Genomic DNA, 23,211 nt, shown 5'->3' with positions numbered 1-23,211 from the left:
CGAAAGTCGGATGCTTAACCAACTAAGCCACCCAGGCGCCCCCTATATACTTTTTTCTTAAATGATGGGTTAAAATTTTTCTAAATGAGAAAATTAACTTACATTGTGACACACCATTATGTTTTAAAAATCTATGTAATTCACAACTAGGTACCTATTAGTCTTCTAAGTCAAAATGAAAAGTAAAGGACTATAGTTTACTATTTTGTTTCATAACAGTATATATCATGTTATTACTTATAGTTACTTAGCTACACTTTTCTTTTCCCCCTCAACAAATGGTAAGACCTGCTTCTAAAACCTAGATGACTTTCTGCCCCCTATCCAAATACCTCACCTGGATCGATACTTCCCCATCACTTTGCTACCCTCATATTTGAGGGGCATTGCTAGTGGATCACAGCACTCTTTTCCTCATGGTGCCAAGATGTAACCTCAGAATCCTTCTTAATAAAGGTAAGTACCACAAACCTTTGCTGGGACACTAGATGAAAGCTCTTACCAAATACAGTATTGGGTATTGAATAGTGTCCTATAGACACCAAGTTTTCCATTGGTATAAGCAGTGAAAGGTGTTATAGACAAAAAGCAAGTAGTCCATTCCCGCATTCTTAATTCATATCATCTCTTATTCCCAGTGCTCCTTTTGCACTATTAATCACTTCTAACTTTGTGTGACTTTGGTCACATTACTTCTCATCCTCATCTGTAATATGAGGTTAACATCATTTTATTCACAGAGTATTGAGGAGACAGGGTAATGTGACCAACGAAGTATCTAAGAGTGGTTTCAAAAATAGATGTTATCTTTTCTCACTTGCCTTTTCCTTTTTATGGTTTTGTTGGTAGACAAGGTGACATAATTAAAGCAATTAAAATATTAACCCAGTTCTTACAAGAGCAGTATCATTTCTTATGCATATGTTTCTTATCAGTAACAAAACACTTCCTTTGTTTCTTACCGGTAACAAAAATTCATTTTACTGGGCAGTCTGTGTATTTACTAGATATTCTTTGGATGAGGTTTAGACTTAGAAAAATGTGAGAGTAAGAAAAAACTAAGAGGACTATGTCTTAACAGCACTTAATTTATTGATGGTTATGTATATAAGGAGAAGTAACCATAAACTTGATAATAGTTCAATAACTATTTTTAGAAGTGTTGAAAAAGACCAACGATTCTCAAAGTATATCTTTTGCGCGATGTGAAAGATCATAAACAGAAGTGTGAATGCAAAAGTATTTGTTTTTCTGACCCTGTAAAAGAAGCATAATTATAAGATAAATGCACATTGAAGTAGATACATACTGTTCCCACAGGATGTTAAACATGGCTTAAAGATATTTCTTAATGATGTTCCTCATAAGATCTATGTAAAAACTGAAACGTATACAAGCAATTCTTCTTATAGGTGTTGTCTTCAACAAAAAAAGGAAAATAAATGCATCCTGGGGGAAAGCATACACTGATACAACACGCTGAATGTATACACTGAGAATTACTGAAAATCAGAAACTTTTCAGGAAAGTTAAAGTTGAGCATAAAATATTCAGAATCTTCGGAACACCATGCAGTATGACAATGTCCTCTGCCTTCAACTGCAGAAATTTATGAAGAGTCAAAGACTAATTGTCATTGCATATAATCAGAGTATTCTCTTCTCTAAGGCATTCCTTAACACATGATCCAGATAAAATCAAGTTTTTAAAAATCTGTCTTCATTTAGACATACAGAGGACACTCAAGTGATAATTTCATTAATTGGCTTTTTTTTGGTCCTGCCATTCCGAGTACCTTGGAAGCAAGATTCTAAGGCAGAAACTAAAGTGATACTGGCCTTGTTGTTTTACTTAGCTTTTAATACTAGAGTGGCATTAGTAATATAGCAGGCTGAGAAATATTAGGGTTTTTTCTACCCTGTTAGTGAATTTGGTGATTCAAAGTGGTAGGGTCTTTGTATAACAAATTCTGAATCCTTTTACATTTTGTCTAATTTAGATTCCTCTCGCTTCTGCTGAGTATAAAAAGAACTCATCTTGGTTTGTGAATTTTTCTTTTTTAATCAAGCAATAAATTACCTGCTGAAAGAATTAAAAAAATGTACCTTAAGTTTGGGCATTTTTTAAATGCATGTGTGAGAGTATTTAAAATTAACCTTCACAGTAATTAAGCTCAGGAGAAATAGAAAGTGTTGAAAGTGAGACATAACTCAGAAAATTAAACCTATTAGATAATATTAATTAGGGCAAATATTATACTTGATTAGTTTTAGGATTTTTTTTTTCCCTTTGTTCTTTATTGGAAAATGAGTTTCTGCGTGATTGATACTGTGAAAGACACTAAAGAAGAAGAATATACAATGTTTTGTCACTCTAAAGCTCATACATGTATTTATTTATAAATTTATTAATTATCTGTTGGTGGCTACTGTGTGATAGATACCATAAATAAATGGTTTCTTTTCATCTCGGGTTTTATCTGGCTTCGAATAAACTGTAGCTCTAGGGAACACTGCTTCTTAATACTTGGCAGCTTTTAGCTCCATTTGCATACAATTTAAATATCTTAAAGTAAAATTGGCAATTTATAATTTTCTAAATTTACTTTTAATTTTAATATGCCAAATGATGTAATTCTTAGATCAAGTTATTAAGATTCATATATAATCAATCCATTTAGAGTGTTCTTCTAGACTATGCTTTCTTTTCTTTAAGGGTATTTATTGTTCTTAAGGGAGTGATTTTAATTGTATTTAGTTTGTAGATAAAGCTCTATAAACTCATATTGTCACTGAGTGAATAAACACATATTAGGAATCAAATCCGTTTCTCTGAGAAATCTGTATCTATTGTACTTTGCTTCACATGTAATTAGAATCAACTTTTAAATTTAGGAAAGAATGAAGGCATATTTGCTAGAGATGGTAAGCCAGGAATTGCTTGGGAAATGGCTGGAATTCATTTTAAACTTACTAAAATACTGTCCCCCCACAGGTGTTTTGTTAATTTGCCTTCACTTTGAACAATACGTTAGTGATTGCAAATAACGATTTTTATTTCTGTAAGGTAATACTGAGCTTTGTCAACATTTTTTACTAGATATTAGTTATATGTCACTAGGCTACAGCATAACTGACATATATTTTAATACATGAGCAAAAAATTGATGTTTCTAAACTGTATGTAGTTTTCTGCTTTCTAGATTTGATATCTAGTGTACACTGTTCTTTTCTTTCACTGTATCATTCTATTCTATTTTTCAGAACATCACATACCATCAGATAAGTGTTTTTAGTCAAATACAGTTGGTAGTTATTAGGCCAAATTTGGACTTTTCCTAGACTGAACTCTTGAAGCCTCGTCAGCCACAGTTGGTTTGGATGGTGATGAGATTTTTTTAAGTGCCATGACCTGTTCACTTACCTTGTATAAAATATGCTGACTGCATGATCACAAATATGATGACACAGTATAGGAGTGCTGGAGGGGCAGTTCCTAACTGTCCTCATGGGCTACACAAAGACCACATGAGGGACTGAAATAAGTAAGCTTACTTCTTTGTGCTTTAGTGTTCTTATTTTTGAAACTGGGATGCTTGCCCTAATTGTTTCCTATATTGGGATAATTCAGATTTCCTTTTTTTTAAATAAAGGTAAAAACGAATTCCAAGGCTTATAATACAATACCGTAGAAATTTAAACAATGTCAGGTTTTCTTTGTATATATCCATAAGCCTATTAATAATAATTCCTTATTCCAGATATTAAATCACCTTAAACAAAGAAAAAAATTTAAAAGCCACTCTTTATTGCACATTTACAGTATATTTGACCATCTCTGTGTTAAGTCACTAAATTAGATACATTCTGGACATGCACTGCTCTTTTAGACTACAGAAAATTGGTAAATTTTTTATTTCCCCAAGTGAGTAATCCAGCAATTCGGAAAGTTAATATATTTCTGTTTTTATTGGTGGGGATTGGTCTCAGATATTTTGCATTTACTACTCTGTATTTATAATAATTAAAAATGTTGCACTAATGCTAGCTATTATTATGTCTACGTAAAAGAAGAGCCAGCTTTCCTGATAACAGAACAGGAAATGAGAAGAGATCATTGGGAACCAAAACTGAATATACCCTGCTAGATTAGTTCCCAGGAAATATAACTTATCTTTAGTGCACATAATTTGCCCAAGAATAAGTGGTGATTGACTAAATATTTTATCAGTAAAGATACTATCTACCCAGGTTATAATTTCATTTTGTATTTTTACATGAAGGGAAAACCTCAGTCTTTATAATTAAGTATAAAACTGGTATTGTAAAATTAGAGCCCATAAATCCTAAACCAAGAGAGACTATGAAATCAATAGTGCATCACTGCTAAGTGCTAGACAGACTAGCTCCTGAATAAACTTTAGTTTGTTACATGAAAAACATTAATAAATAAGTCCATTATTCTCAGACTTTCTATAAACACCAACAATTTATATAATGCAACATTATAAAAACTTCACATTTTAAAAATGTTTAATTGTTATCTATATCATTTGTGACTGTTCAACTGTAGTAAAGTATGAAAATTCCTAAAACGGAAAGAAAAAATAGCAAAGAAAGCAGAAAACAATGAATCCAATGACCCAGTTCACTGAGTAAATATAGATGATCACCATATCCATGTCAAACCACCATCCACGGCTGTCATCCTCAAAGTGCAGATAATCCATTCTGTGTGCACCATGTGGGAACTGTCTCCTTGTAACTGGGGCTGCACGTCTGTGGAAACCTAGAAGACACATGAACACATCTTAACAGTCACTGAATTCAGATGGGTGCTCAAAAAGGAAGCTCCATTATGAACACTCATACTGTGAACAGAGCATATCTTGATTCCGTTAAGTGGTAGGTTGTATTCCTGACAGGTGATTTTGTTTTTTTATTTTTATTTTTTATTTTCCCCATGATAACAACTATCAGAAGTCTCTTTTAGTTAAGGGTCTTTAGGGCAGGGACAGTAAAATTAGCAGAGTATGGGATATGGAATCAGGAGATGAGCCTCGATCTGTCACTTTCTTGGGTAAGTTATTTGATCTCTTTGGGTCTCCTGATTTCTCATCTATACCTTCTAATAACTTGATTACATCTGATCCTCACAATTTTTAAGTATTTTTTCACATGATAGCATTTTCTAAATTTAAACTTACTCAGGTTTTATTTTCACAAGTGCTCTTTGTAACTCCTGATCTCTAACTTAACCTTTATCTTGTACCTTAAGAATTTCACTGTTAAATCTTTGAGCAAAATTCTATGAGAAAAATGTCTGTTGTTTCAGCAGTGAATAAACTGCACAGAGAAAACAGTAGGTCTTTGAAAAAATTTAGCTTTAATATTTATAAATTTGAAAGCATGGGCCTACTTAAGGAAGTTGCTGTGTAAAAAGGAAAACTGAAAAGTAAGTGATGATGTTGTAACAACCTTGAAGAAAATGCATGGGACACGTCACGGTGCCTAAGTCGAGATGCTACCAGGTACTCGTGCGATAGACATGATTCTATTTCCAATCTAAGAGTGAGTGAGGCCTCTCTACTTTTCACTTACAGAAAATAGTTTGTTCTTTGTTAGATTCCATCGCTTTGTGTATTGACTGGCTCTAGCTGGTTGTGTATTGATTGGCTCTAGCTGGTTTTTCATGCTCTTGACTGCTCCTTGCAGGGAACGTCAGGAGAGACATGAGCTCTAAAATGAAAACACTACTTAAGAAGCTGGGAGAAGGAGAAGACAATTCCACTAACATGGGAGTACATGAAGAAAATCATGTAAGTGAAAAAAACAGAAACAGGAAGTACCATTTCACATTTCATTAAAAGGTATTTTAAAAATATAACTTCCTTCTATGGTTAAAGTCACATCGGTGGTTGAAAGGAAGATTAGATAAAAAATGCAACCAGGTATTTTATTGAACTCCAAGTGCCAGCAAATTACAAAACTAACCAACTATCAAACATACAAAAAAATACAAACAGACCAAAAATCCCCTAATATATCCTTTTGCCACCCAGGGCTCTGAAAGGGAACTATGTGTCCTATAAGAAGACAATGGAATCCAAACAGAAGTGTTTGGTACAGGGACTGATTTATACCAGGAATTAAATACAGTCAACTAGCACTTAATGAGGTAGGTGTGAGTGTGTTTGTCAGTGCTTATGTTTCAGTACCAGAAAAACCACTGGCTTGAGCTAAAGAAAACATCATCTATATAAACAAAAGGACCATCTAATGGAAACACCATGGGATCCTTCCCAGACAGTTGGTGGCTCTTCAGTTCCAGTTTTCAGCTGGCATTGTTTGAGAACTACCTTACAGCATAAGGAAACGTGTGCAGGGGGACTTGACACAGTGTGCAGCAGACATTTTTTGGGAGGTGGGGTCCTAAATGCAGCGCGTTTCAGGAAAGCGTAAAACACCCAAGATGTTCTAAGTGCTGAGACCCAATTTTAGCTGATCAGGCCAAAGGGCCATTTGCATTATTATGTATTCTATGGATTTTTTTTTGTCTCTACCTTGAAGGCAGTTGCCAGGCAGTACCTGAGGTTGAACAGCACCACAACTGCAAGCAGCCTACAAGTGCCAGGAGCATGTCTTGTAGACATGTGGATCCTGGTTCCTAATTCTCAGGCCAGGATGATCAGAGGGTGATAGGATCATTTTTGTGGGATCCTGGTGTTTGTACACTTGGGTGAATATATCCTTGCAGATCAAAGAAAGCTCCTGGAACCTCAGCCTCGAATGCAACTAACAACAACCCACTAGCCCGCAAAGTTCCACCAGGGAGCCAGAAGCCATGGACCTTGAAAACTCACAGGTATGCATGGCACAGGCCCCTCATTGACAGTACAGGCTCGTGGACTTGGGGTGGCCAGTGGTAGACTCCAGTGTGGCTACAGCCCCATTCCTAGCTCTGTGTAACAGGCACAGAAGTGCCATCCCAGAGGGTACAGAGACCTTACAAACACTCTGACCCAGCCTTCCTTCCACCTTATTAAGGGAGCCATTCTTCTGCATGGCTTCCCTGGACAAAGCTAAAGGCCCATTTGTTCTGAGGCGACCCTAGCCAGACATTTTTCAGACATTATGGCCTACTGTATTCAGGCAGTGTAACAGACACTTCTACTCTGTCTACAGAAGCTATGGGTAGATCTGCACCTATAGAGATATGAAAGAAGGACAGGGTATGGCAGGAGAGAAGTAAAGGGATTTTAGGACAGGGAGATACACGCAATACACCTCAAATGAAGGTCTCAAATGAGGAAATCCAAAATATCTAATCTCCCAGTGTACAACATTAATATTTTGAGGCAGAATAAAAAAAGCCAAGAAAATAAACTGTCAGCACCCACCTTAAAAAAAAGTGATAGTTCTTTTATGACTAAATGAAAATACTTCTGAGAAATATTGTATCTCCTTATGGAATATTTGTCTTTTTTTAAAAATATGTGCATGCTAATTATTTAGAGCTTGCATATTTGGTAGTTGCTAGTAACTGGTGATAAAGGGTCTCTGAGGCTCAAGCTTGAAGCAGATTCTGGTTCATCCATTTTTAACAATGGAAAAAATGTTAAAAATTGGGCTCTACATCAGGCTGCTTATTCTGATGGCAAGGTTACACTCACTTGGGTATTAGTACGGTTATTTATAGTCACACTTCTTTGATGATGGACAATTCCAGATTACTGTTTGTATGTTTTATTTTACATTTTAAAATAAAAATTGTACATATTTAAGTTGTAAAACATATTCTATATAAAGGCACCTAAAGTCTACTCTCTTGGCAAATTTCCAGTGTCTCTTCTCAGATGTATGATCTGCAAATATTTTCCCCCAATATAGAGGTTGCCTTTTCATTTTGTTGTTTCTTTTGCTATGGAAAAGCTTTTTGGTTTGAGGTAGTCCCACTTGTTTATTTTTGATTTTTTTTTTTTTTTTTGCCTGAGTTTTGTGGTGATAAGCAAGAAATCACTGCCATAGCTGATCTCAGGGAGCTTACCCTCAGTGTTTTCTTGCAGATTTTTATGGTTCCAGGTCTATTTAACTTTGTAATCTATGTTGAGTAGATTTTTGTGTATGTTACAAGATAGGGGTCCATTTTTCCCAGCAACATTTATTAAAGAGACTATTTTTTTTTCCGGTTTGTATCCTTGGAACCCTTCCTGAAAGTTAGTTGGTGGTTTAGCTGTCTATTTTTATGCCAGTACCATGCTGTTTTGATTACTATAGCTTTGCAATAAAATTTGAAATCAGGAATTTTGATGCTTTTCTTTTTTTCTTTTCTTTCTCAAGATTGCTTTGGCTGTTTGGGATTCTTTTGCGGTTTCATAAGAATTTTAGGATTGTTTTTTCTATTTCTATGAAAATGCCATTGGTATTTTGATAGGGCTTCAGTTGAATCTTTATATTGCTTTGAGTAGTATGGACATCTTAATGTTAATTTTTCTAATCAATGAACATAGAATAGCTTTTTCTTTAGTTGTGTCTTTTCCAATCACTTTCATTAATATTTTATCATTTTCAGTGTTGGTTTATAAATTATATTTACTTGTATTATGTGGATTATAAACATAAAATGATATTTTAGATTACATTAGAGGGCCATATTTCAAATAGATTTTTGATAATTTGTTTTTTGGCCGACTGCCTATCATTTTGTTTTTTAATTATTTTTATAGCTGACAAAACGTTTACACTAGGATGATGTGTCATCCCCTCTACTTTTTTTGTTTGCCTTATTAGTATTATCTGTAATCTGATTTCTTAATAGAAATCTTTTGTTTAATATTTGTTTATTTTTGAGAAAGCAAGAGAGAGCTGAGCAGGGGTGGGGCAGAGAGAGAGGGAGGCACAGAATCTGAAGCAGGCTCCAGGCTCAGTGCTATCAGCACAGAACCTGATACAGGGCTTGAACCCACAAACTGTGGGATCATGACCTGAGCCAAACTCAGATGCCCTATCAACTCAGCCACCCAAGTACCCCTTAACAGAATTTTTAATTAAGTCTCTTACTGTTTTGTGCTAGTAGTTTATCTAAAACTAGATAACATAATGTAAATCCATTTAACTGGGCATATGCAATTTTCAACATATTGTAATACATAGAAAAGAAACTAATGAAGTCGGCCTTTCTGTGTTACCAGACTTCCCATTTTCCTCAGCTAACATTACATGCCATCATAACATGCTGGTAAATGATAGAGGGGAAGTGGGAAGAGTTTTTCTCACATTCAAAAATGATCCTAATACATAACCCAAATATTCCCAAAGCAGTTTATACACCTTTTCAAAAACTTCTTTACAAATAGAGGCTGGAGAACAGGTAGCATTTTTGACGGAAATTATTATTATATGTAAAAAACAAGTGATTTTTTCAGACCTAAAGGATTATCTATCAACCTTAGATGTTTCAGACTCATGTTTCACTTGTTTGGGTCAAAGGAATAATCGTATTAATGGAAGAGCTATAGAAAAAAGTAGAGCTAAGAGTAGGCATGGCATGAAAGATGAAGAAGTATGAGCAGGGACATCATCTCTGCTGTTCTCTGTAAACAGGGCATCTCTGTCTACCCTTGTTGTCCTGGTGTAACTACGAATATGCCCCTTTCATTCTTCAAGGGGCCTCATTAGTGCTAATTTCTAGCTTTGAATACCAGAAGGTGATGGTGACCCAGGATGGCTCAGGGTAGTAAATTTTGTAGGTATGGTGGATAATGATCATTTCCTAATATTAATTTGTTAATGTTTTTTAAGTGGAGAGTTAGTGAATAGGTCTTTGTAACAATTTTGGAATTTCCAAAGCTATAAATTAGATGGGATGATTGCAATTTCTCAATCAAAATCTGATGAAAAGAAAATCACATTACAGATGACATTACTTGGTAAGTATTAGATATATTATGGCATTAGAAAAATTACCATAACACTAACCAGTGATTAATTACTGATTCCATTGTAAAATGATCTTAATGAAAGGACCTGATTCATTGGGGTGTTGTGAAGATTAGGTGAATTAATACACATAAAGCACAGGCTTGGTCCATTATGAAGGCCTGATTCAATGATTGTTAGATTTTTTTCTTCTTCTTTTCTTTTTAAAAAAATTTTTAATGTTTTATTTATTTCTGAGAGAGAGAGAGACAGCATGAGCAGGGGAGGGTCAGAGAGAAAGGGAGACACAGAATCTGAAACAGGCTCCAGGCTCTGAGCTGTCAGCAAAGAGCCCGACGCGGGGCTCAAACCCAGGAACCGTGAGATCATGACCTGAGCCAAAGTCGGACACTTAAACGACTAAGCCACCCAGGCACCCCTAGAATTTTTCTTTTTATATTGTTATTATTACTTTTGTTAGTACTATTCTTATGAGAAAGAAGTTACCTTTTGTTGCTAGAGCTTGTTCTGCATATTACATCAATCTTTTCTAAATAAGTCAATGAGTTGACCTTGATGGTTTGAACAAAATAGTTTCTGTTTCCTTCAAGTAGGAGTTGATTTCCTTAAGGCAGTGACTAACTTTAACTAGAATGTCAGAATATCAGATACTGAAACTCTGAGATCTAGTCAATATTTATAAAGTGTGTATTTACTATCTGTTAGTGGCTAAGAGTGTAAAGCTATTTTAAGACATAATTCCTCTTTTGAAAAACTATGAGTTGGAAATAGTGTTTCTCAATCTTTTATAAATTATCATCTCTATAAGGGGAAAAATAAGTAAAATTTAAATTTAAATATTCTAATCAATGAATTAGATTAACTTTAATTTCTGCCTAATGAGAGAAATTAAATAGGAAGGAATAAAATTTTGTCAGGTGAAGTTGAGATTTTGAGGACCACAGACTAATATATTATCTAGGATTTTTTGCCTCCTGAAACCAATTTTTGTCCTCATTTAACATGCATAACCTAGAAGATAGTACACGTAAAACCATTATGAGAAGTCAAGGTAAATGTAATATAGACAACTACTTTATTCCAAGAGTTTGGATTGCAACTAATGGCCTGAGAAGCTTCTGCACCAGACATGCACTTTTTCATGAACTTAACAACCTACTATTGGTGATACACTAATAATGATTAGTTTGATACTAAGACATGGTGTGAAGGGAATCTAATAATATTAGTACCTTCTAACTATGCTATTTTAAAGTAAAGAACACAATAAAGACACAAACTTCCTCTTCTTCCCCCCCTCTCCTTTATTATAGGGGGAAAAAGCACAGTGCAGGGAAAATCATTCTCATCAAGAAATCAGAAAATTTGGATTCTTATGCTAATATTGAACATACTCATTTAGTCAAGTCAAAATAGTTTCTCTGTATCTTTCAAGATGTTCATATGGTTTTCTTTAATCTTTTAATGTGATGAATTTATATAGATTTTTTAAAAATGTTGAATAATTTTAAAAAATCTAAAGTGATAAAGTGATAGATTTTCCAATGTTTTATCCTTCAATACCTATGATAAATTCCATATATTCATGATATTTGTTTCTGTACACTGATGAATTCAGCTTTATTTTACATGGAGTTTTTATGCCTCTGTTGTAACAATGATTGGTGTATAATTTTCTGTTTTCTGTTATTTTTTCCTGGCTTATTATGATTTTATTGGCTTCATAAAATATGTTGGCGAATAGGCGACAATTTTACATGGGTCTGTATGTCTGCATATCTTGCAAATGTAAGTAATGACTACCTGTGTTCTGTACTATTTTTTGAAAGATATTCCTATAGCAAAGTCTGATTTGTAGCCTTATAATATAGCATATTCAATGCTGCTATAAAAGAATTGAAGTTTATAAGCTCAGAGCTCCTTGTGACATACTCCACTTTGTGTGCAGTTACTGCTGGGGCCTACCTGTATGCTCTTTGAGAAAGAGGGCTCAGGTATCCACCACAAATTCTGCTGTTTTGGCTACTGCTCTGAGTAATAGACCATCCTTTGACCCAGAAATCTTACGCTTTTTGCAAGCATCCATGAAACTGGAAGACTAAGCTGTTAGCTTGCAAATAGGGTAAATCTTAGACCCTTAAGAGTTCTCGACATTGACAGTCTTGTGCCCTTTTCATTCTCTGAAACAATGTGCATAAAATTAAAATCTTGATGGTTTGGTAATTCTAGCTTGTAAAATGATTTAGGTCTATTCTCTTTTTAGGTGTGGGGGTAAAAATGTAAATACCAGTTCTTTAATAGTTGTATCAATTTCTTTATTAGTTGCTAGTCTATTCATCATGTTTTCTAAGTTTTCCTTGAGTTGGTTTTGGAAATTTTATACATTATCCATTTTATCAAAGTTTTCAAATTTGTTGGACTAAAATTTGCACAATTGTAGTGCACTTAGGGCTCTTTGCAAGTAATCTGGTCTCCTTCTGAGTATATGGTTTATTGTGTACTTCCCTGCTCCTTAGAAGTTAGGCATGCCATGGAACTTTACCAGTGAAAATGACTGTTCAAACAAAATATTGTGTATCACTTCAGGGTATTTATCAGTTTGAGAGGCTGCAGCAATCTTTTTTCCTACTCCACAGAACCATCAATGTACCAGACAGAGGCTGCTCAGTTGTCCTAAAGCTTAAGATGATGTGGAACAGAGTACTTAAGAGTTAAGGGGAAAATATTTCAACATAACTATGAATTCTGATTGAAAATCACAGAGTAACCCTTAAAACTATAAAAAAAAGTCAATTAAAAGAGTTAAATCTGACTTATTTACTTATTTTCTTTCTTTCTTTTTTTCTTCAGGTAGGAAAGTCCTCTTGGAGAAATGCCAAATTGTTTAAAATAAAGAGAAAGACTGTGAAGAAAATCTCCAAGTCACAATCAGGTTGAGAAAGTTTATAAAGAAGAACCAGCATTTATGAATCTCAAACAGGTACTTCTTTCTGCCACTTTATAAAGTCTATTTTATAAAAACAGTTTTACCTCAGAAGAATTTCTCCCATATCCTATACCTGTGAACAATTATCTCATACATCTTTTTCAATTTTCAGCAACTTTCACAGTGTTTATACTGGGTACTAAATATGTTTGTTGGATGGATGGATGAGTGAGTGCCTGTATATAAAGATACACATCAGAAAATGGAATGAATAATTAGCCTATTTTCTGAGAATGTCTCACTCAAATCAAGCCTCCCAAATATATTTTTAGACAGAATGGAATATTATTATGAATGTATTTGAGATATATTTTGTAGTTCTTAAGAAAAAATATTCTTTAGAGGTTACTTCAGAGAGCTTTGAAATTAATATGTGTTCTGTACAGAAGTTGTTTGTGTGCCTTGTCGTGCATTTCTGCCCAGAGCCGCGCATAGACAATCATAGGGGACTTCGTTGGTTTGTGCTCTCTATCTGGCTTTGGGACCATAACTGGTCCTCCTGTTCCTGATGCCAAGAGGGATTAACTTGTTGTCACCTCCTTGAGTCAGGCTGGCCCCCTGGAATGGATCAGGGAGGGAAGAGAAATATGCACATGCCCAGGCTCCTGAGATATGGTAAGAGAAACCGAGAAAACAGACCAACAACCCAGCTCCCTCAAGACTGCATTTAGGCAAACTTAATGACAATCATAAATCACACATGGGTAGTATATATGTTGCCCTGGCAGAATAGTTAGTTGGAAGTCTCACCTGAGGGGACGGCGTTCTGCCCAGCACCCTCAATGGGGACTCCAGCCTGGCTATTCACCAGGGGCGTTCCCCAGACACAAGGTTGGATGTTCTGAGTACCTGCTTTGATGTATTAAGCAAAGCCTTCTTTGTTCTTCTCTCCCTCTTTATGTTTCCTAAGTTTTTAAAGTCTTTTTATTCCCTTTCCCTTATAATAAAGCTTTCCTCCACCAAAAATGTGGCTATCATGAATTACTGTTATTCAGAGCAGCATTAAAAAAGGAAAAATTCATCTATCATATGCCAAGCATTGGGTTAAACCCTCCAATAAACCAGTAAACAACTCTGCATGCTCAGAGTTCAAAATCTAGTGGAATGACAATTGATGATACATCATGATTGATTAATTGATTCTTATAGTCACTGCAGTAAGCATTGAATTCATCAACACTTTACAGATAAGGGAATTAGGTTTGTGGAGGTAAAGTAAATTTACATTAAGATTTGAACCTAGCTCTTTCTCTCTCATCTGGGACAGTTTGATTCCCAGTTCTGCTAGTTAACAACTATGTGATCCTGAGCAAGTTACTTCACCTTTCTTACTGAGTTTCTAGAGTTGAAGAATGAGGGCAGTAAGATGCCTTCCAGCTTACCCGTCTTACATCTTACCCATCCTACAGCTTACATATAGCTAGATGCTTTTAAAAAAGGATATATGTGCTATCCTTCATGCGTGATGGAACAGACAAAAGGTTGAAGCATGGTATTTTACAGCTCTGTAGTTTTCATATTACATAAGACATTTGTAGTGTCAAGTTGATTGATATAAATAGACCTTAGCAGAGGTGGAGTGGTATTTTTACAGTCAAAGTAGGTATAGAGTTACTCTGTTAATATACTTGAAAAGCTAATACACAATGGATTTTAAATGTCATCTTTATCTCCTATATTTTTAGGATACCAGAGTCAAATGTATAAATCCTGCAAAATCAGTTGAATATGTTAAAGTACGTTGTGGACTACTTATAATTCTATAACACTGGTACGATTTTCAATATACAGTTGATCCTGTAGGGCCACTTCCAAGTGGGGTGTTATTTTTTTCAATAAATATACATATAGGAATGTATTTTTTAAAATATTTTTTTAATTCTCAAGTTAGTTAACATACTGTGCAGTGTTGGCTTCATGAATAGAACCCAGTGACTCATCTCTTACATGTGACACCCTGTGCTCATCTGAAGAGTGCCTTTCTTACTGCCTGTCACCCATTTAACCCACCCTCCACCCCTCCACTCCCATCAACCCTCAGTCTGTTCTCCGTATTTAAGAGTCTCGTATGGTTTGCCTTCCTGTCTTTATCTTACTTTTCCTTCCCTTCCCCTATGTCCATCTGTTAAGTTTCTCAAATTCCACATATGAGTGAAATCATATGATATCTGTCTTTCTCTAACTTACTTTGCTTAGCACAGTGTAAATGTATTTTCTTTTCCTTATGGTTTTCTCTTGATTACTTTATAGTATGAATACAGGATAGAATACATATAAAAATATGCGTTAATAGATTGTTATCAAGGTTTCTAGCCAACAGTAGGTTATTAGTAGTCTGGAGGAGTCAAAAGTTAAAGTAAACTGTTATCAAATGTTCAAGGGTTAACTACAGTTTATAATGTTATTAGACCAAATCATAAATTTTTTTAAGTTTCTGTTACCAAGGTAAAAAATGAATACCATGATTTCTATTTAAAATTATCTTTTATTGTGGTAAAAATATATGACATAAAATTTTCCATTTTAACCATTTTTTTAAAAGTACAACTCAATAGCATTAATTACATTCATAAAGTTGTGCAATCATTGTCACAAAGAGAAACTTTGTGGTCACTAAGGAACAATCTCCCAATTTCCTATTCTTCTCAGTCCGTACTAACCTCTAATTTGCTTTCTGTCTCTATGAATTTGCCAACTCTAGATACTTCATATGAATCAGATCATACAACATTCATCTTCTGTATCTGGTTATTTCACCTAGCATGTTTTCCAGGTTCACTGATACTGCAGTAGGTATCATAATTTTATTTCTTTTCATGGTTAATATTCTCTTTTATGTATATACCATATTTTGTTGATCCATTAATTTGTTTATGCATACTGGGGTTACTTCAATGTTTAGGCTATCACGAATAGTAAGCACTGGGATACAAGTATCTGTTCAAATCTCTGCTTTAATTTCTTTTGGTATATACCCAGCAGGTTAAGTCAAGGTAATCCTGTATTTACCTTTTTGAGGAAACTCCAAAGTGTTTTCACAGTGGGATGCTTCATTTTACAATCCTCCCAGCAATATATGTGGATTCCTATCATTCTACATCCTTGTGAACACTTGTGATTTTCTGTTAAAAATTTTTTATCATAGCTAGTCTAGTAGGTGTGATCTCATTGTGGTTTTCCTTTACATTCATTCCCTTAATGACTAATGATGGTGAGCATCTTTTAATGTAGGTATTGGTTATTTGTACATTTTTGGAGAAAGGTCTATTCAAATCTGCCCTTTTTAAAACTAGGTTAATTGCTTGTTGAGGTCTATATATATTCTGGGTATTACGACCTTATAAGATGAATGATTTGCAAATATTTCCTATTTAGGCTTCCTCTTTACCTTCTTGATAATCCTTTGATTGATGCACAATATTCTTAATTGTAATGAACTTCAGTTTATTTTATTACAGTGTTCATGGTTTTGGTGTCATATGTTAGAACTCACGATTTACCTCTCTATTTTCCTTAAGAGTTCTATGGTTTTAGCTCTTATATTTAGGGTCTTGATTCCTTTTGAGTTATTTTGTGTATATTATATGAGGTAGGGGTCCAATTTTATCCTTTTGTATATGGAAATCTAATTGTCTTAGTGCTATTCATTGCAGAAGCTATTCTTTTCCCATTTAATGGACTTAGTTTAGCACCCTTGTCAAATATCAACTGGTCATAGACAGATGGATTTATTTCTAGCTTTTATAGTCATTGATCTCTATGTCCTTACACCGGTATCATGGTGTGTTGATTACTGTAGCCTTGCAATAAATTTTGGAATTCAGAAGTGAGACTCCTACAAAATGGTACTTGTTTTTTTAGGATTTTATTTTTTGCTTTGCTTTTCTTGTTTTAGAGGGACCCTTGAATGCAAATGAAAACTACATTGAAATCATACTTACTAGAATAGCTACAAAAAGGGCTTTTATAATCTTGGTAGGGATTGCACTGAATCAATAGATAGCTGTGGGTAGTAATGATATCTTAATAATTAGTGTTCTAATCCATGAGCATGGGATAACTTTCAATCTATTTATGTCAAATTTTATTTCTTTCACCAGTGTTGTATAGCTCTTAGTGTACAAGTTTTTCACAGCTTTGGGTAAAATTTTACATATTTACTCTTTTAAAAGGATGCTTACAATAGTGTGAAATGGCTTTCTTAATATCCTTTTCAGATTGTTCATTGTTGATGAGCACAACTGATACTTGTGTGTTGATCTTGTAACCTGCAATGTTGCTGAATTTGTTATTAGCTTTAGTAGTTTTCTTTTAGATTTTCTATCTATAGGATTATATCATTGCTGAGTAGAGGTAAGTAGAATTCATCCTTTTCAATTTGGGAGTCTTTTCTTTTTCTTATTTAATTGCTCTGGCTACAATTTCTAGCACAATGTTGAAATAGCAGTGGTGAAAGTAGGCATCCTTGTCTTATTCTTAGTGAGAAGGCTTTTAGTCTTTTGCATTCAGTTTGATGTTAGCTATGAGTATTTCACGTATGCCCTTTGTTACGTTGAAAAGTTACCTTCTATTCCTAGTTTTCTGAGTGCTTTTTAAAAAAAGATGCTTGAGGAGCACCTGGGTGGCTCAGTTGGTTAAGCGTCCAAACTCAGCTCGGGTCATGGTCTTGCGGTTCATGGGTTTGAGCCCCACATCAGGTTCTGTGCTGATAGTTCAGAGCCTGTTTCAAATTCCTTGTCTCCCTCTCTCTCTCTGCCCCCAAAATAAATAAACTATAAAAAAAATTTTTAAAAAGATGCCTGAGGAGGAGGAGTTAAGATGGTGGAGTTTGGGGGACCCTGTGCTTTTCTAGTTCCTCAAACACAGCTGTATTTAGGTAAGATCACTTGGACAAGCCAGGAGATTGATTTGTGGACTGGTTGGAGGGAGAGATGATGGCAGGTGCAAGGTGCATGGATGTGAACTGGGGGGAGGAAATCATTTCCATGGAGAGACAAAAGGGAGACAGGGAGAGAGGGATCAAAAGAGTGGCATCGGGTTCATGCAAGAGGAAAACCTCTCTGGCTAATGTCCTAGAGAGCAAGAAGTACTGAGTGTAGGAGGGGTTTCTTTAACCAGCATTTGGAGCTCAAATTCTGAGGTTTTAGAAGTGTGCAACTTTGACTTTCTCTGGAGTAGAGCTGTGGCATTGCTCCTGGAGAGGAGGGAGTTGGTGGTCCTGGAGTGCACTGGTGGGGGGGGGGGTATAGAGATCTCTGGAGTGCACTGCAAGAGAATATTTCCCTTCTTGGAGTACTTTTGTAAAAGGGTATATTTCCTCCCCAAGGACAAAAGACCCTGTAGGCACCAGCAAAAGGCCTTTCATCAGCAGAGGACAGGCACACCCAGAGGAAATATAAATTTTGCTGCTTTTAGTGCTACTACCGGAGAGACTCTGCACACTGTGCAGGTGTGGGACTGTGTTTCAGGAACAAAGGACTTCAGACACAGCATGAAGGGGCTCTACTCCAGAGCAAGGGGGTGCATCCTTTAAGACTTTAAGCTGTGTGCCAAAGAAAAAATGCAGGAGACTTGTGGCACAGGGTTAGCTGACTGCCCTTGCTATTCTGTGAGGGCTGCCTGAACAGCACGGGGTGTGAGATTCCCATGTCTGGGGATGAGAGATTGGGGTGGTGCCATTTCTTCCCAATACCAACATGGTGGGACTTCAGAGAATAACACAGAAGCCCCCAGTGGAGGCAGGAGCCACTTAGACCAAACCCTCGCCATGCCTGGCAACTGCTTATTTACTGGGGCAAGACAAACTCTTGAGTCAACACAACAGGCCTCTCCTCTGGAAGACCAGAACAGCCAGAACCTTGCATGCACCACATGTATTGAGAATCGAGTGCTTCAAAATGACACCTGCAGTTCTGGTGGAAATAGGACGAGGCTGAACTTTTTTTCTTTTTTCGTTTGGAATCAAACTCATAGTTTGTTGTCAAACTCATAGTTTGTTGTTTTTCTCATTTCCTTTTCTCCTTTTTGGGGATCAAGGTCCCCCCCCCAATTTTTCCAGGTTTAACAAACAGATCCAAGCACACCTAGTGCAAGATTCGAACACTCATCACTTCAAGCAAGGAGGAGCTCTGCAGAGGACTGACCAGTGGGAAAGAGCAGCCAAAACACAACAGCAGAGTGCATACACCAGAAACACTTCCTCAAGTGCCAAGCCCTAGACAGTGTATGACCCCTTTTTAATATAGCATTCCTCTTAGGTGCAGGAAACAGAATAAGCTTTTAAAACAAGCAAAGGACAAAAACTTAGCCTCCATGTTAAGATGGAGGAATTCTCCCCAAAAGAAAGGTCAAGAAGAAATCACAGCAAGAGACTTGCTCAAAATAAATATAAGTAATATATCTGAAAAAGAATTTAGAATTAACAGTCATAAGATTCCTAGTTGGGCTTGAGAAAACCATAGAAGATACAAGAGAAAGCCTTGCTGTAGAGATCAAAGACCTAGAAACTAGTCAGGCTGGATTTAAAAATGATACAAGTGAGAAGCAAAACCGACTGGATAGAGTCACCATGAGGACTGAAGAGTAGAGAATAGGTGATATAGTAGATAAAATTATGGAAAATACTGAAAAGAATAGGGAAAGGAAACTATTAGATCATCATGGGAGACTTAGAGAATTTAGTGATTTCATAAAATGAGACTATCCATATCCTAGGAGTCATAGAACAAGAAGAGCAGGAAAAAGGGGCAGAAAGTTTATTTGAACAAATTACAGCTGAGAACTTCCCTAATCTGAGAAAAGAAACAGACATCCAAATCCAGGAAGCACAGAGAATTCCCATCAACATCACAAAAACAGGTCAATGCCACGACATATCATAGTAAGACTTGGAAAATACAAAGATAAAGAGAGAATTCTGAAAGCAGCTAGGGACAAAAAAATCCTTCACCTATAGGGGTAGACACATAAGGTTAGCAGCAGACCTGTCCACTGAAACTTGGCAGGCCAGATGGGAGTGAAAGGAAATATTCAACGTGCTGAATGAGAAAAAAATGCAACCAAGAATTCTTTATCTACCAAGGCTGTCATTCAGAATAGAAGGAGGGATAAAGAGTTTCCCAGACAAACAAAAACTAAAGGAAAAGTGACCACTCAACCAGCCCTGCAAGAAATTTTTTTAAGTTTATTTATTTTTGAGAGAGAGAGAGAGAGAGAGAGTACATGAGTGAGGGAGAGGCAGACAGAATTCCAAACAGGCTCCAAACTGTCAGCACAGAGCTTGAGGCAGGGCTCACACCCATGAACTCTGAGATCATGACCTGAGCCACCCAGGGGCCCCAGCCCTAAAATAAATTTTAAGGGGGACAGTTTGAGTGGTGGGAAAAAAAGAAAAAAAGCCTGAAGTGACAAAGAGACCAGAGAACATCACCAGAAAGACCAACTCTCCAGGTAACACAATGGCACAAAATTCCTATCTTTCAATAATCACTCTGAATGTAAATGGATTAAATGCTCCAATAAAAAAAAAAAAAACAACAGAGGGTATCAGAATGGATAAAAAAATAAGATCCACATATATGCTGAAATAAGAAACTCATTTTAGACCTAAAGATACCTAGAGATTGAAAGTTAGGGGATTGAGAACCATCTATCATGCTAATGGGTGTCAAAAGAAAGCTGGAATAGCCATATTTGTATCAGACAAACTAGATTTTAAAACAAAGACTGTAACAAGAGATGATGAAAGGCATTATATCTTAACCAAGGGGTCTATCCATCAATAAGATCTAATACTAGTAAATATTTATGCCCCCAATTTGAGGATTATGAGAGGAAATAACCACTTTGCACCTGTCAGAAGGGCTAAAATTAACTCAGGAAACAACAGATGTTGGCAAGGATGTGGAGAAAGCAGAACTCTCTTGCACTGTTGGTGGGAATGCAAGTTGGTGCAGCCACTCTGAAAAACAGTATGGTGACTCCTCAAAAAATTAACAATAGAGCTACCCTATGACCCAGCAACTGTGCTATTAGGTATTTATCTAAAGGATTCAAAATGCTGATTAGAAAGGGCACATATATGCACTCCAGCGTTTACAGCTGTGCTATTAAGACTAGCCAAATTATGCAAAGAGCCCAAATGTCCATCGACTGATGAATGGATAAACAAGGTGTGGTGTGTGTGTATATACACACATACATACACATATATACATGTGCACACGTGTATATATGCGTATATGTATACACACAACGGAATACTGGCAATCAAAAAATGAAATCTTGCCATTTTCAACAATGTGGATGGAACAAGAGTGTATTATGCTAAGTAAAATAAGTCAGAGAAAAAATACCATATGATTTCACTCATGTGGAATTTAAGAAACATAACAGATGAAAATGGGGAAGGGAAGGAAAAACAAGATTAAAAACAGAGATGTAGGCAACCATAAGAGACTCTTTAAATAGAGAACTGAGGGTTGCTGGAGGGGTGTTGGATGGGGAATGGGCTCTGTAGGTGATGGGCATTAAGGAGGGGACTTGGGATGAGCACTAGGTGTGATATGTAAGTGATGAATATGTAAGAGTAGAATGTCAAATACCTTTTATCCATGAACAAGTGAATCTTTCCCCCCCCTTCATTTTGTTAATATAGTATATTACATTAATTTTCTTTGACTCACTGAACCACATTCCTAGAATAAATACCATTTGGTCACAGTGTATAATTAGTTTTCTAGTACTTTTTTGGAGGAGTTTTGCATCTATATTTATGAGATATATCGATCTTGTGATATCTTTATCTGGCTTTCATATTTGGATAATCCTGGTCTCAGAATGAGATAGAAAGTGTTCAGTTCATTCATTTTTCCAGAAAAATTTCAGAAGGATTGGTGTTACTTCTATAAATCCTGGTAGAACTCAACAGTAATATCATTTGGTCATAGACCTTTCTTTGTTGAGAGGGTTTTGATTATTGCTTCAATTTATTTACTTGTTACAATTCTGTTGAGATTTTTCTATTAATCTTTGAGGAGGTTTGGATAATGTGTTTCTATGAATTTGACCATTTCAAGCAAGTTATCTAATTTGTTAGTATACAATTGCTTATAGCATTCTCATAATACTTTTCATTTCTTTAAAATTGGGAGCGATATCTCTATTTACATTTCTGTTTTGTTATTTTCATCATCTTCTTTTTCTTTGTCAGGCTAGCTAAATGTCTGCCAATTTTGTTACCCTTATTAAAAGAACCACATTTTGGTTTTTGTTGATTTCCTACTGTTTTTCCATTCTACATTTCATTTACCTCTATTCTAATATTTATTATTTGTTTCCTACTGCTAGCTTTGGGTTTATATTTCTCTTAGTTTTCTAGTTCTTCAAGATGCAAAACTATAGTACTAATTTGAGATTTTTCTTTTTTTAAATGTAGTACAGCTATAAATTTCTCTGAGCATTGCTTATTTTTGTTTTCATTAATCTTGAAGTTTTTTTTAAATTGAATATATTTGATATATACATATATAAAACATTGTGTAATTTAACGTATATAATGTGTTAATTTACATTTAGCACCTCTATCATATTATATAATTATCATTTTTAGTGGTTGTGATAATTTTTAGATTCTTAACAAAGTTTGATAATTTTTATTATTTTCCTTATACTGTGTATTAGATTTGTATGGCTTATTTAGTATTGATAGCAAGTTAGTACTCTTAAGCAACTTCAGTCTTATCCACCCCTATCCCCTGGTAATCATCATTTTACTGTTCTTTGTAAGTTTGACAAGTGATATCAAACAATATTGTTTCTGTGTAACTTATCTCTCTTAGCATAATATGCACAAAGTCTGTCCATGTTATACATAGAAAGAAGGATATCCTTCTTTTCATTGCTAAATAATATATATAATAATATAATATACATATTATAAAATATATGTGTATATATACATACACACAGACACACACATCCTTTTTATTCATTTTATTCATTCACCCATTGATGAGCATTTAGGTTGTTTTCATATCTTGGCTATTGTGATTAATGCTGCAATAACTAGGGGTATGCATATTATCTCTTCAAAATCCTGTTTTAATTCCCTTTGGATATACAACTAGAAGTAGACTTGCTCGATTGTATTGTAGACTTATTTTTACTTTTGTGAGGAGCCTCCACATTGTTTTCCATAGTTATTGGACCAGTTTACATTCTCGTGAACAGTATGTAAGGATTCTTTTTCACTTGTAGTCTCTTGTCTTGATGACATTACCTCACACC

The 23,211-nt window shown here is 35.4% G+C and overlaps 1 protein-coding gene across 1 annotated transcript in view; it reads right to left on the bottom strand.

Annotated features, from left to right (window-relative positions):
- Positions 1 to 3,786: 3,786 nt before the first annotated feature.
- Positions 3,787 to 23,211, bottom strand: part of RNF180 (ring finger protein 180) — a 171,959-nt gene continuing 152,534 nt past the window's right edge. Inside the window, exon 6 of the mRNA XM_039218651.1 lies at positions 3,787 to 4,788. Coding sequence (XP_039074582.1) covers positions 4,589 to 4,788 — 200 coding nt within the window. The 3' untranslated portion in view covers positions 3,787 to 4,588. The remainder of the gene's footprint in view (positions 4,789 to 23,211) is intronic.

This window comes from Hyaena hyaena, unplaced genomic scaffold, assembly GCF_003009895.1.
Source record: "Hyaena hyaena isolate Hyena2069 unplaced genomic scaffold, ASM300989v1 scaffold_768, whole genome shotgun sequence".
NCBI lineage: Eukaryota > Metazoa > Chordata > Mammalia > Carnivora > Hyaenidae > Hyaena > Hyaena hyaena.
This window is presented reverse-complemented; position numbering and strand designations above follow the sequence as displayed.